The 12993-nt window shown below is 38.5% G+C and overlaps 1 protein-coding gene across 3 annotated transcripts in view; it reads right to left on the bottom strand.

Annotated features, from left to right (window-relative positions):
* Nucleotides 1-2404: 2404 nt before the first annotated feature.
* The window catches only part of CDK14 (cyclin dependent kinase 14), a 266293-nt gene continuing 255704 nt past the window's right edge, over nucleotides 2405-12993 (bottom strand). For all 3 annotated transcript variants that reach the window (XM_086614579.1, XM_086614580.1, XM_086614578.1), the window contains 2 exons: nucleotides 6634-6773; nucleotides 2405-2536 (listed from right to left, as the gene is read on the bottom strand). In XM_086614579.1, coding sequence (XP_086470705.1) covers nucleotides 2421-2536; nucleotides 6634-6773 — 256 coding nt within the window. In that variant the 3' untranslated portion in view covers nucleotides 2405-2420. The remainder of the gene's footprint in view (nucleotides 2537-6633; nucleotides 6774-12993) is intronic.

Raw genomic sequence — 12993 nt, 5'->3', positions numbered from 1 at the left:
TGTACTGTTTGCCTCTATCCCTCTAACTCTACTTGTCTCACTTACCTGTTAACTTCACAGCCCTGGAGAGCTGCTGTCATCTTTCTTTTTGCTTTTCATGCATCGTTTTGCTTCACCGAGCCTTGTGAATGGAGATTTGAACTGAGTATCTTGTAATAAATCGCCCTTCCTTCATTCTACTATCCTGCTTACTGCAACTCTGGTCTTCTGCTAGAATAACTGACTCAGCTCCTAACTCATCCGTTTTACTGACTGAACATCCTACTTGCCAATCACCACTCTACTGCTTAAAATCATGGCCACCTGCTATTCAGATTATGCCTTCACCAGACCTCCTTTTCACATTATCGAAACTGCAGTCTTTGTTCCCCAACTCCTTTCACTCTCCACACCGACTCATATTTCCTCCTGCTTGGTGGTCTCATCCCTTTAAAGGTTTCCACCCATCCTAACAATCCCTCATCAAGGTCTAGGTTCCATGTCCCCATTTCTTCTGCCTCCTCTGCTATTCTAGTTTAATCTCATCAATCCTCAGCTCTCTACACTGTACAAGTAATAGGACTCCTGTTTGGTACTAACACTCTTCCAGTATTATCCACTGCTCTCCATCTTATATCACAAGTCAAATACTACAACCAGAAACTAATATTTGTTTGCACTGTAAGCACCTAATACAACAAAGTCCCAAGCTACCATGGAAAACTGTAATCAATACAGTATACATGTTGTAACGTCACATTTGTTAAGTGCCTCCAGATCTTACACAATGAAAGGTGCTATTCCATATTAAAGCTGTGGTTGAGTAGCCACAACAGTACAGCAATGTATGTTGTATACACATGGCACTCTCTTTCTGCTTACATATAAAATTTTAAGAAGTCATCTGTATCTGATTAAATAGATATTCAGCAAGAACGATCAAATGGTTCTCTTTTGTGTTATTTTACATGTTTGTTTGCAAATACAAACTTTCTATTGCATATTGTATAAATGAAAAATCACATTTGTTTGGAAGCAACAGAAAGGAGATTCTGTACATGAGAAATGAGATTCTGTACGTAAGCTTCCACACAAAAGGTCTCCACAGATGGGCATATTCTAAATTTACTTTAGATGGAAGATATGTCACGTTAAAACAGACAAGGTTGAAGAGATGTCTGCAGGGACACAGCCCCAGGAAAAAGTAGGGATTAGCTTGTCAATAAAGATGTAAACAGACTGCTCTGAGGCAGCCTCATTTCTGACATTAGAAAATCTTAAATGGTTTGCTGGCAAAGAGCATGTGCAAAAACTGGGGCAGGCTGTCAAGACCAAAATCTATTCATTTCAGTTTTTCAGCAGTTGCTGCCTGGCAGGCAAACAGCCTCCATAACATCACAGGGTTAAAAAAAATTTGCACATAAACACACAGCAGTAAAACTGAATGTAATTCATTAGAGAAAGATACATCTGATACTGTAACAAGCAGACTTAGCTAGAGATAGACTTCAGATCGACTACATTTATATCAGATAATACCTTTGAATAGGTCCATGAGCAGCATGTGCATTTATCTCAGCTCCTAGGACTTCCACAACAAGTTGTTATAATGGATTCAACACGCAAAGGCAACCATGACTTTAAAAAAAAAGGCAAGTCCAGGTTTTTGAATGAAATGAATGCACTTCGGGTATTTTGTGAAACACTGAGTAAGAAGCTATTTCAAGAAGCATAACAAGCAAAGCAGCTATATAAGGGAACGTCGCTAATCTGGAAGAGTCTGTCAAGTGGTAAATCCCACTGAACAAACACTGGGGTGATGCATATGGGCAGAAGAGAGTTAACACCATGATGTAACAACTACCATTCCCTTACTGTAATTTGGTAAGTAGCCTCTCTACTCACCTGCCCTTCCCAGGTTCTGTTCTATTCTTAGAGTATCTGAAGTCATACTACACACTATTTCACTGCTGAATAACTATGGTTAAAAAGATGGGGTATCAAATGAAAGCCATTCAAGAACAAAACCAGTTCTAGTAGATCCAGTGATCTACTAGAATAGTAGAATAATGAATAATTTTTTGCCCTTGCCCCAAAGTTTAACAACAGAACTGCCCAGAGGTGTTTTATCTCTCCACCAGAAAAAAATATCAGTCCAAATTAAAGGCAACCTAGTGTTTAATCTGCTGGTGCCAACCTCTGCAATATTTTCAACCTGTCAGTGACACTGATCCTGCCCACAAGGCCAGGAACTTACACTCCTCACATTGACACTTTGTTCTGCAAAAACAGATTATCTGCTTGAACATGAGCAATTTAAGAAACATGCAGTTGAATTTTGTTTTGTTTCTCTAAAGATCTAAAGTAAAGGGTATTTTCAAGGACATACCTTTCAATAATCATGTCTTACCTGCATTATCAGTTGTGAACCTAGGTATTCTTCAATGTTTGCTGTTTGATACACCTTTGCCATAACTATTGTTTTTTCCAAAGACTCTCATGCTTTCTCCGGTCTCGGGCTGTAATCTTACATTCGGTACAGTAAAAATAGAAGACACTGCAAAACAAGAGTGTCAGTTCAGAAACTTTGATTTTTTTTCTGCAAAACTATTATTTAAAAATAATTAGTTAATACATATGGCAAACTATATATGTATACAGCTTTTACATACACCACCTATTTAGGCAAGTAAGCACTGTAAAAATTCCAAATTGGAAGAAATTGCATGCATTATGATGAAAGATGCACGATGCAAATATTCTCAGTTGCGTCTATCTTCTAAAAGACATGCTTCCAGGGTGTGTATGTGTTTGTTTACCTTCCTTACACCACTGTATAATCTATATTTTCAATTTCAAAATTTCCTCTCTGACAGTACTTAGAGATAAATAAGGATATAAAAAAATGCACAAGGTTTTTCAATAATTTGACATCACGTATTCCATCTTCAAAATCTTGATGCCTGTAGAACTGTTTTGTTCGACTTCATTTCATTAACTATTAAAGACAACTAGGCTTGTTAAAATTATCCCAACAACTCAAAAAGCTTTTACATAAACCAACACCCTTCTCCATGAGCTAGAAAAACCTTGAAGGTTTCCATGTAATACCAGGCAACTAATTATTATTAGATATGGTGATATTAATTACAGGGATCGAACTCCAAATGGTTAAGGACTCACACACTGATGATACAAAAACTCATATTTACTTAGGATGCCTCGACATGGTGGGGAAAAATTACTGACTTTTAATACCTTCTGAGAACAACTGTCCATATAAAAATATCCTCGGAGAGCTGCCACTGCATGATTGCATGAGGAAATGTTAATAGACTGTCTCTTTAAAGAACTGATCAGGGCTGGAATAGTTTTCTTTATTTTCATATGAACAACTAGCATGGCTCTAAGTTTTTGGAGCTACTCTTTCATTTTTTTGCATTTAAAAGACCCTGCTATTGTTTTATGCACAAGAACTTCCCATTATGTTTTTGACATCTCAACTTGCATTGGATATTCTGCTATCATTGGCAACATACATTATGAATGACATATATTCTGTGCAAATAAATCAATATGAGCTCTCAAATGTGACAGCAGAAAAGGGGGAGGACTGATGATTTTTTTCAATAGAAAATAACAAGTACATCTATTTAGTAAAAGGGCTTAATCTATAGATTACTGCTCAGGCCTGAGATGAATGAAGGCTGTGTTGCTTCATAAATTGTATTGTATTCCCAGACAAGATGTTTTTAGCAGAATTGCACAACTCTTACTTTTTAAACGTAATATTTTAAAAAACTGAAAGTGGCTAGATATTAGATAGAGCTTATCTGGAAACTGAACTTCCAATTTAATTGAAATGATGTCTCGGCTTGAAACCAAACCAAGTACAAAATTGACATTTTGCTTCTCATATAAACTCATTTTGCAAACATTTTTAAAATAAAACACAAGATCAAAATTTTATCCTGTAAAATATTACATAGAATATAAATACATAGTACTAATGTCAAAACAAGAAGAGAAAGTGAAACATTTCTTTTTTACTTTTTCAATGTAGGCAGTGACCACACTTTCATGAAATACTGTTATTCCAAAGAAAAATAATTTCTGATGCATAATCATTTGACCATTTCTTTTCCCCCTCTCTTTTTCTTCCTCCTCACCTGTGAGTCTTTGCTTGTTTTTTACTGCTAAATCCCCAAATCTGCAATACAGCACTAGGATTAAATTGGACAAAATTTATTCCGTGATGAATACTATTCACTACAGTGTGTTGATTAGGAGGCAGTAGATTTTATGGGCACCCACACTTCTGTTGTGCATAAAGACTCAATGTGTTTATATCTACATTTAATTAACTATCAATAGCAAGTCTTTCCCAATATAAAATATTAACCCAGAGAACTAGAAATCACAAAAACTGGTAATTTTACTACACAGTAAACATTTTCCCAAGTCTCCAAAGTATATGACTTCTTTGTTTTGTAAATATGTTTACAAGTATATCCAAGTCATACTAAATAGAAATGATTGTAGTATTTGATACTGGGATTGTCCTTTCTTGCATTTGGATTTATGCTTCATAATGATTATCTACTAGACACAGAAATAGTCTTTCTGTAACTCAAAATTTTACTGGAGGCATTTAGAAGATCCTTGCTTTAAAATATAATGATTTTTCATCTTTATTCTCCCCCCTTCAAAAGGTTTCACTGCTCCTGATGTTTAACGTTATGCAAAGACGTGTTTCTGCCAATGAATATCGCCTTATGGTTATGCTTCTGCAAATAACCTGCTGTGAGCTGATAAAAGGATTAATGCAGCCAAAATTCTTAATCTGTGAAATTACAAATTAAATTCTCATATTAAAAATACCACCCTGAGGTATTTTTTGTGGTTTTAATTCCCCTCTGGTGTTCTGCATACATTGTGCTTGTTAATGACTAGGACAAGACTGTCTCTGTTGGCAGCCTGCTGCAGAGTGATAATGTGTAGGCATTTACTTCACTGATAGAACTGGATTTAACCACTGACTGATAAACTAAGTGGCAAGTGGGTAATAAGTCCATATTAACAGAAAAGTACTACTGCAGAATTCAGAATTCAAAATCCTGGCTATACTAAATCACACAGTCAGAAGGATTGAGATGTCACCACTGCAGAGTGATTTTTGTTTTCCATTTAGTGGAAAAAGGATAAATGAACTGGCATTCTTGATGTTTCATTAGTCCTGAAGAAATGAATCTCTTTGCTTCAGTTTCAGCTATGGCAGACTTTCAACAGCAGCCTTAATTCACACTGCATCCTTTGAATTTTTGGCTTATAAAGTATTGCAATCAGCAAACTGAGTGGTGGGTTAGCACGGCATAGAAGGAAACCGGCAATGTTTTTGCAGAGCAAGGACACAGTCTATGACAGAGCCAGTGATGGACAAAATTTAATAGTGCTAGTTTGATTTTAATGTTCATATTCTCCTAATGGAAGAATGTTCTTCAGAGCAAGTCAGGAGTAGGGTACTTGAACAGCCAGGCCACAGAACCAGAGCAAAATGTAACTGTTACAGCTAGTGGGGATGAAAAAGATAAACTTTTGGAAGATGAAAGTTTGTACTGACAGTGATGCAAACAAAATCTATGGTGGATTAATATTCACAAAGTGAGCTCAATTTTTGCAAGCAAACTTTTAAATGAGCCATGGTTACACACATACGTGCCATTGTTGCATTTCTGAACTTTTTGCCTCAGACTACTGGATTTAGATCTTTTGCTAATGCTTGAAAGCAGGAAATATTATACATATTGTTCCAATGCAAGTATGCTTCTCCATCACACTGAGTTAAAGCAAAATGATGATTGTTATTCCCCTCTGAAATCTATTTTTAACAATAGAAGCTTCTCTGAATTCAAAGTATCATGCATGATAATATTTTTCCCCAGAATAAATAGTAGTGCGCTATTAACACTGGAAAAAGATATGGACACGTATGATATAAATGATTTACAATTATTAAAGAGATAATTGACAGCACATGTGATGATAGGAATATTTTTGCCAAGTCAACTGGAATGCAATCTGTTTAATAAAGGAAATAAAAGATATATGTAAATACTGAAAGTATTCTTAGTTAATAATATCATCTGCCATCCCGTTCTTACACAGTTTAATTCAGCAAATTAACTGATTGTCTGCTTCGTGTTTCTCAGACTTCTGAACGCCAAGTCCTTTCTTAAAGGTTACTGTTAGAACAGACAGAGATACTGTGAATCAAACACGGCTGGGTTTTTATCCTGTGTGCTGCAGCTTGTTAAGAAGTACTGTATGTTATAAAGTGAAAAGCACTAAATATGTAAATTGTATTTTTCCTTTTGCTTTATGACAATTCAGATAATTCTCTTGGCTGCACACATAATCAAATACAAAGATAGCTGGCTGCAGACTGCAGAGCAGAGATAGCAAAAAAAAAAAAAATCCATTTTTTCCTGTGTCAAGCTAACTATGTAATTTCAAGCTACACAATTGCACTCACGTATTTTGTGTGTGGCTGTGCACGTCCACGAAGCTGTCTGCGTGTGAGGGTTCGCATACACACATGCATCTCTATGAACTAGCCCCTTTGTTTTTAATCAATTCAGAGGTGGTTATACTCACTATCAGTTAACTCCCATAGCCGTGGGGGCAGATCACTGAAATACTCATGGCTCAGGGCTGCCTGTGCTGACAATCTGTTCTTTGGGAAACACTGGAGTAGTTTGGAGGCTAGATCTTCTGCGTGATTCACATAGCTCAGCCTGAAACACAAACAAGAAGGTTTTTCTGAAAAACAACCTCATTATTCTGTTTACTAATTCCATCTGCAGTCAGCACAGTTGAAACACCAAGTCTTGCTCACAAGGATAAAGACAAGGTCTGCTTGGGAGCACAACCAGGAAAGATATCCCTCAGGTTAGAGAGTCAATGAATAATTTCTGGATTGACAGCTCAAAATTCATACAAATTTTACAAATATAGAACATATAATATATTGTATCACATATGGCCTGCCTAGTACACAAAAAGATCATGAGCAACAGCATCTTTAAAGTAACTGTCTTGACTCTTCCATTTACATTTTATTGGAGCATACTGACAGACTGAAAATTTATAGCACTGAAAACAAATGGTTACTACTATCTGAACCCATGAAATCCAAGCTTAAAATAACAGCAGTATTCATACAACTTTGTGAAGTATCAAATTTTAAAATTCAATGATGCTTAACACGCAACATATGCATCACATTTCATTAAGGCATTTGTCTTTCAGGAAGTACTGACTTCTTATTTTTTTATATATTCACATGTCAGGGGGCTGACTCTTCATTAGGTGTTAATGCCATGCAAACATTAAATTGTAAGTGAATGATCTTTTCTATGCTACCAAGGGAATTCTGAGAAAACCCATTGTTCTACTGGGAGCTATATAGAATCATAGAATCATAGAATCATAGAATCGTTAGGGCTGGAAGGGACCTTCAAAGGTCATCTAGTCCAACCCCCCTGCAAGGAACAGGGATATCTCCAACTAGATCAGGTTGCTCAGGGCCTCATCCAACCGGGCCTTGAACGTCTCCAGGGATGGAGCATCCACCACCTCTCTGGGCAACCTGTTCCAGTGTTCTACAACTCTCATGGTAAAAAATTTTTTCCTAATATCCAACCTGAATCTACCTCCCTCTATTTTAAAACCATTACCCCTTGTCCTATCACAACTGGCCCTCCTGAACAGCCTCTCCCCATCTTTCTTGTAGGCGCCCTTGAGGTACTGGAAGACCGCTATAAGGTCACCCCGGAGCCTCCTCTTCTCCAGGCTGAACAGCCCCAACTCTTTCAGCCTGTCCTCATAGGAAAGGTGCTCCAGCCCTCTTATCATCTTCGTGGCCCTCCTCTGGACCCTCTCCAACTGGTCCATGTCCTTCTTATGTTGGGGACTCCAGAACTGGACGCAATACTCCAAGTGAGGTCTCACGAGGGCAGAGTAGAGGGGGAGAATCACCTCCCTTGACCTGCTGGCCACGCTCCTCTTGATGCAGCCCAAGACGCGGTTGGCCTTCTGGGCCGCAAGAGCACATTGCCGGCTCATATTGAGCTTCTCGTCCACCAGTACTCCCAAGTCCTTCTCCTCAGGGCTGCTCACGATCCATTCTCCACCCAGTCTGTATTTGTGCCTGGGATTGCCATGATCCAGATGTAGGACCTTGCACTTGGCCTGGTTAAACTTCATGAGGTTGACACGGGCCCACCTCTCCAGCCTGTCAAGGTCCCTCTGGATGGCATCCCTCCCTTCCAGCGTGTCGACGGCACCACACAGCTTGGTGTCATCAGCGAACTTGCTGAGGGTGCACTCCATGCCACTGTCCACGTCACCGACAAAGATGTTGAAGAGGGCCGGGCCCAATACGGACCCCTGAGGGACACCACTCGTGACCGGTCTCCACATGGACATCGAACCGTTGACCACTACTCTCTGAGTACGGCCATTGAGCCAATTCCTTATCCACCGAGTGGTCCATCCATCAAACCCATGCCTCTCTAGTTTAGAGAGAAGAATGTCGTGCGGGACAGTGTCAAAAGCTTTGCACAAGTCCAGGTAGATGACATCCATTGGTCGACCCTTGTCCACCGATGTTGTCACCCCATCATAAAAGGCCACCAAGTTGGTCAGGCACGATCTGCCTTTGGTGAAGCCATGTCTGTCACCCACCACCTCCTTGCTCTCCATGTGCCTTAGCATGGTTCCCAGGAGAATCTGCTCCATGACCTTGCCAGGCACAGAGGTGAGGCTGACCGGCCTGTAGTTGCCTGGGTCCTCCTTGTTCCCCTTTTTAAAAATGGGGGTTATGTTTCCTCTCTTCCAGTCATCGGGGACCTCGCCAGACCGCCACGACTTCTCAAATACAATGGCCAGTGGCTTGGCAACTTCATCCGCCAGTTCCTTCAGGACCCGTGGATGGATCTCATCAGGTCCCATGGACTTGTGCACCTTCAAGTTCCTCAGATGTTCCCGAACCTGCTCTTCAAGTACAGTGGGCGGTGGTTCATCCTCACAGTCCCTGCTAGTTCTTTCCACAGCTTGGGTGGTAAGACAAGAGGCTTTATCAGTGAAGACTGAGGCAAAAAATTCATTGAGTAACTCAGCCTTCTCTATGTCCCGGGTGACCAGAGCACCAGTATCCTTCCGGAGGGGGCCTACGTTCTCCTTGGACTTCCTTTTGTCCCCTACATACCTATAGAAGCTTTTCTTATTGCTTTTTATATCCCTTGCCAAATTCAATTCCTTCAGGGCTTTAGCCTTCCTCACTTGATCCCTGGTCACTCGTACAGCTTCTCTGTATTCCTCCCAGGCTATCTGTCTCCGCTTCCACCCTCTGTAGGCTAACCTCTTCATTTTCAGTTGGTCCAGGAGCTCCTTGCTCATCCACGCAGGCCTCCTGGTCTTTTTGCCCGACTTGTTCTTCATTGGGATGCACCTCTGCTGAGCTTGGAGGAGGTGCTTGAGATTATAAGAAAATATAAACTAAAAATAATAGATTTGGAGGGGAGAGAGTAAAACGGTAATCAGCAAGATGAGGCTTGCCCCATCAGCCACACCCTAAACTCCCAAAGCCACCAATCTTTTTAATATGTAGTTGGAAAAGAGGTGCTGAATCTTGTCGACATCGTGTTGCTATTATTAGCAGGTAAGTTTGTAAATTCAACCATGCCTTTGCTCAGTAAAGATCGCTTGTCAGGTAAAAATGCCAAAGTGTATAAAAGGTCTCTTATTTTTCAAAACACTGGTTTCCCAAAACAGGTATTAGCAGACTGCAGTCCAAAGTGCTGCAGTATTTGAAAAAGATGGTGTTATGCTCTAAAAACAATAATGCTCTAACATGCTGGAGCATTTTTCATGCAAATGTTCAGTTTCGCTCAGCTCAAGCTGACTTTCTGGGAAACCTATCAAGGAAGATGGATTAAACAGCTACTCTTGTATTTTCATATACTCAATACGGGGCTGACATGGCATAATTTATAAGGATCAGTGTATGCACAAGTGAAAACTATCTCTGCAACAAAGAACAGATAACACTGAAAACACTAAGTGAAAAATATTGTTATTACAGTGAGAACTTTGTTACAAATGTCATAGACACAACTTTTTGTCTATGCCCATACTACACTCAGTGTGAAAAAAAATAATTTAAAAGTGAAAAGCATCTCTACTAAATTATGCACTGGCATATATATGACATGCTGATATTTGTAATGATTCAAAAAATATGCCATTGGCTGTCTTTTTAATTTCTAGCAACTGTATGCTAGATAGGAATTTTGAATATTGTGCCTATCTGATTTTTTCTTGAGAACTGGTAGGATATTTGTCCAGAAATTACCCAGGCATGAATTGCCCAGAAGTGCTGACTACTTTAGGACATTATTTCTCATCAACCATAATCTTACAGAATTCCTAGGATTAGGATCTGGAATTGCTATTCCAGGTTAAACAGATGCTGAACTCCAGTGTTTCTGATGGGCATCACTTTTTCTATTTTCATTTTTAGTTCATGACAAAATAAAGGCATCTTGAATGAAACAATCATTGCCTATAAATTAGATTAATTCCAGACTCCTTAAACTACCAGATTGTAGAAATTGCTTCATTAAACTTTTGTGAAAATTACATGAAAGTTCACAGGAAAGCACACAGCAAAATACCAGGAGAAAAGGTATTATTAACAAAGAAAAGGAAAAGGGAGGGTAAATATTTAGGGAGAGTTGATATTAATTCTCCCACTCATCCAAAATTCCCATGGACCAGTGATAACTGAGTCTGTGAGGCCTGCCTTGTGTCCTAATCCTACCTGCACCAACTATTTGTTCAGAGGTCCTGGCAAATCATTTCACCAACATATTGTTTTCTCCACAGAGGTAGCTGCATCATTTTTAGGAGCCATAGTAAACTTGCTCTGTCTTGAATGAAAGCTACTGTTAAGTCAGGAAAATAAGTAGTGAAATACTACATTCCAATGTAAGAATCGCACCATTCCTTAGTTGGTCCATAGGTATAGTGAAGATGCTAATTAAGTGAGGCAAAGCATAAGAAAAGAACATTCAAACATTAATGAATTCTGAATTGCATGTAAAATTATGGATGAAGACAACCTAGTTCCTCAGTCAGTGCTCTTGAATAGAGTACTGCTGACACTTTGACTGTGTTAATGATCACCAACGTACTTGGCATACTGCTAAGATTTTTTTTTTAGCAAGAAAATCAGAATAAATAATAAAATTGAAAATATTCTGAGTAGGAACAGTTTAGGAAGCCAAAGTCACCTTCCCAGTTTAGAAACAGAAAACATATCAGTTTACTGGGATCAATCAAGAACCCAAAGATAAGTATCAAATAATCAGCAGATATACATTAATACAAAAAAAACCCAGCAAAAATATCTAGGGCTGCAACATAATCACATCAACTAATGAAATAATTGTGAATAAATCAGTCAAAATTAGAACTGGTTTTATAGTTAGTAAACAGAAAAAAAAGACTAAATTCATTATACAGTCTGCAAAAATAGTTAAATCTGCTATAATTATTACATTTACCTGCCCTGATAATACTCTGAGTAGTGCTGGGGGAGAGGGTTAGTTGTTTACACAGTGCTTTGCAGATTCCAGTTGCTACATTATTAGTATTATGTTCCCAAGTACTTATAGATTTGAAAGTCAGAAGGGACCATAATGATCAAGTCTCACCTCCTGTGTAATACAGCCAAGGAAGATCATCGAAATAACTCATGGATCAAATCATCACTTTTAGCTAGGCTCAGCTGTATCTTTAAATTTCTACATCAAAGTTCTAGCTTTGTTTCCAGAGCTTTGCACAGCAATGAAAAAATTCTTCTCCAAAACCTATGTCTTCTGCAAAGGTCACTTCTGGAAATCAGTGGACACTGCAAAAGGCATATGTATGTGGGCTCCTAAGGTTGTCAGTCTTAAAACTGATGCCTTAGTGGAATGCATGACTAATATTGCTGCTTTGTTTAAGGACAAGCTATTTTTTTCCTTATGAAAAATAAACTGTATGATCAAGTATTTAAATTACATCTACTATATCAGAACTGTTTGGGAAAACCCATTTAGTGCATAACCTCAGTGGTCTGGAGCGCTGGAATGTCTGGTTTTGTTTATTTCCTTCCTTTCCCCGCCCCCCCCCCCCCAATAGTCTCTTTAAAATCTCCTCCTTAAAACATTAACAATTTGTCTAATGTAAGTTTGAAACATGATTTCTCAATAGAGACAAAGGCTGGATTTTCTGATGGGGTTCAGTAGTTAAGTATCTAATACAGGAAAGTTAACAAAAAGAACTAAAGAAGAAAAAAAGACTTGATTTTTAAATACACCTCCTTCAGTATGCGACAGGATGGAATTTCATACAATCTAGCTTTGTGTCTAAAACATAATAACGTGTTTTGTCTCACAGCAGTTGGGCCATATAGGAACTTGGCATGCACGATATGGCAAGTCTCAATATTCATGCTTCACTTACTGTCACACTAATCACTGAGGAATAGTTACTAGCCATGACAGCAGACATACTTTCAGAAAATGTGGTGTACAGCAGAATACAGAGAAACCTTTGGCAATGAGTATTGAATAATATAAAGATATTGTTTTGAGAAATATTGGGAATATTTTTACATACTTACTCTGATGACATTTGTGAAACATTGATTTTCAACTTAATACCAAACACTATATACAGCCTTAGCTCAAGAAAAACAAACACCAGATGAACCTATCTCACTTCAAACATATATGAATCTGACTAGACTTGAGCAGTTGTAAATCTCATTGGATTACAAGAATTTGATTTAATTTCAGAAAACAGGCTTAAAAGTCTTTCTACTGCAGAGGAAGGTCAGTATTTGGTCAAGCAGAACATGACTAAGATCACTGAAGTTTGGTTTAAGCTCTTGAGAAAAAAAAAGTT

This window comes from Tauraco erythrolophus, chromosome 7, assembly GCF_009769465.1.
Source record: "Tauraco erythrolophus isolate bTauEry1 chromosome 7, bTauEry1.pri, whole genome shotgun sequence".
Classification (NCBI taxonomy): Eukaryota; Metazoa; Chordata; class Aves; order Musophagiformes; family Musophagidae; genus Tauraco; species Tauraco erythrolophus.
Note: the sequence above shows the minus strand (reverse complement) of the source record. Positions and strands in the feature narration are given on the sequence as shown.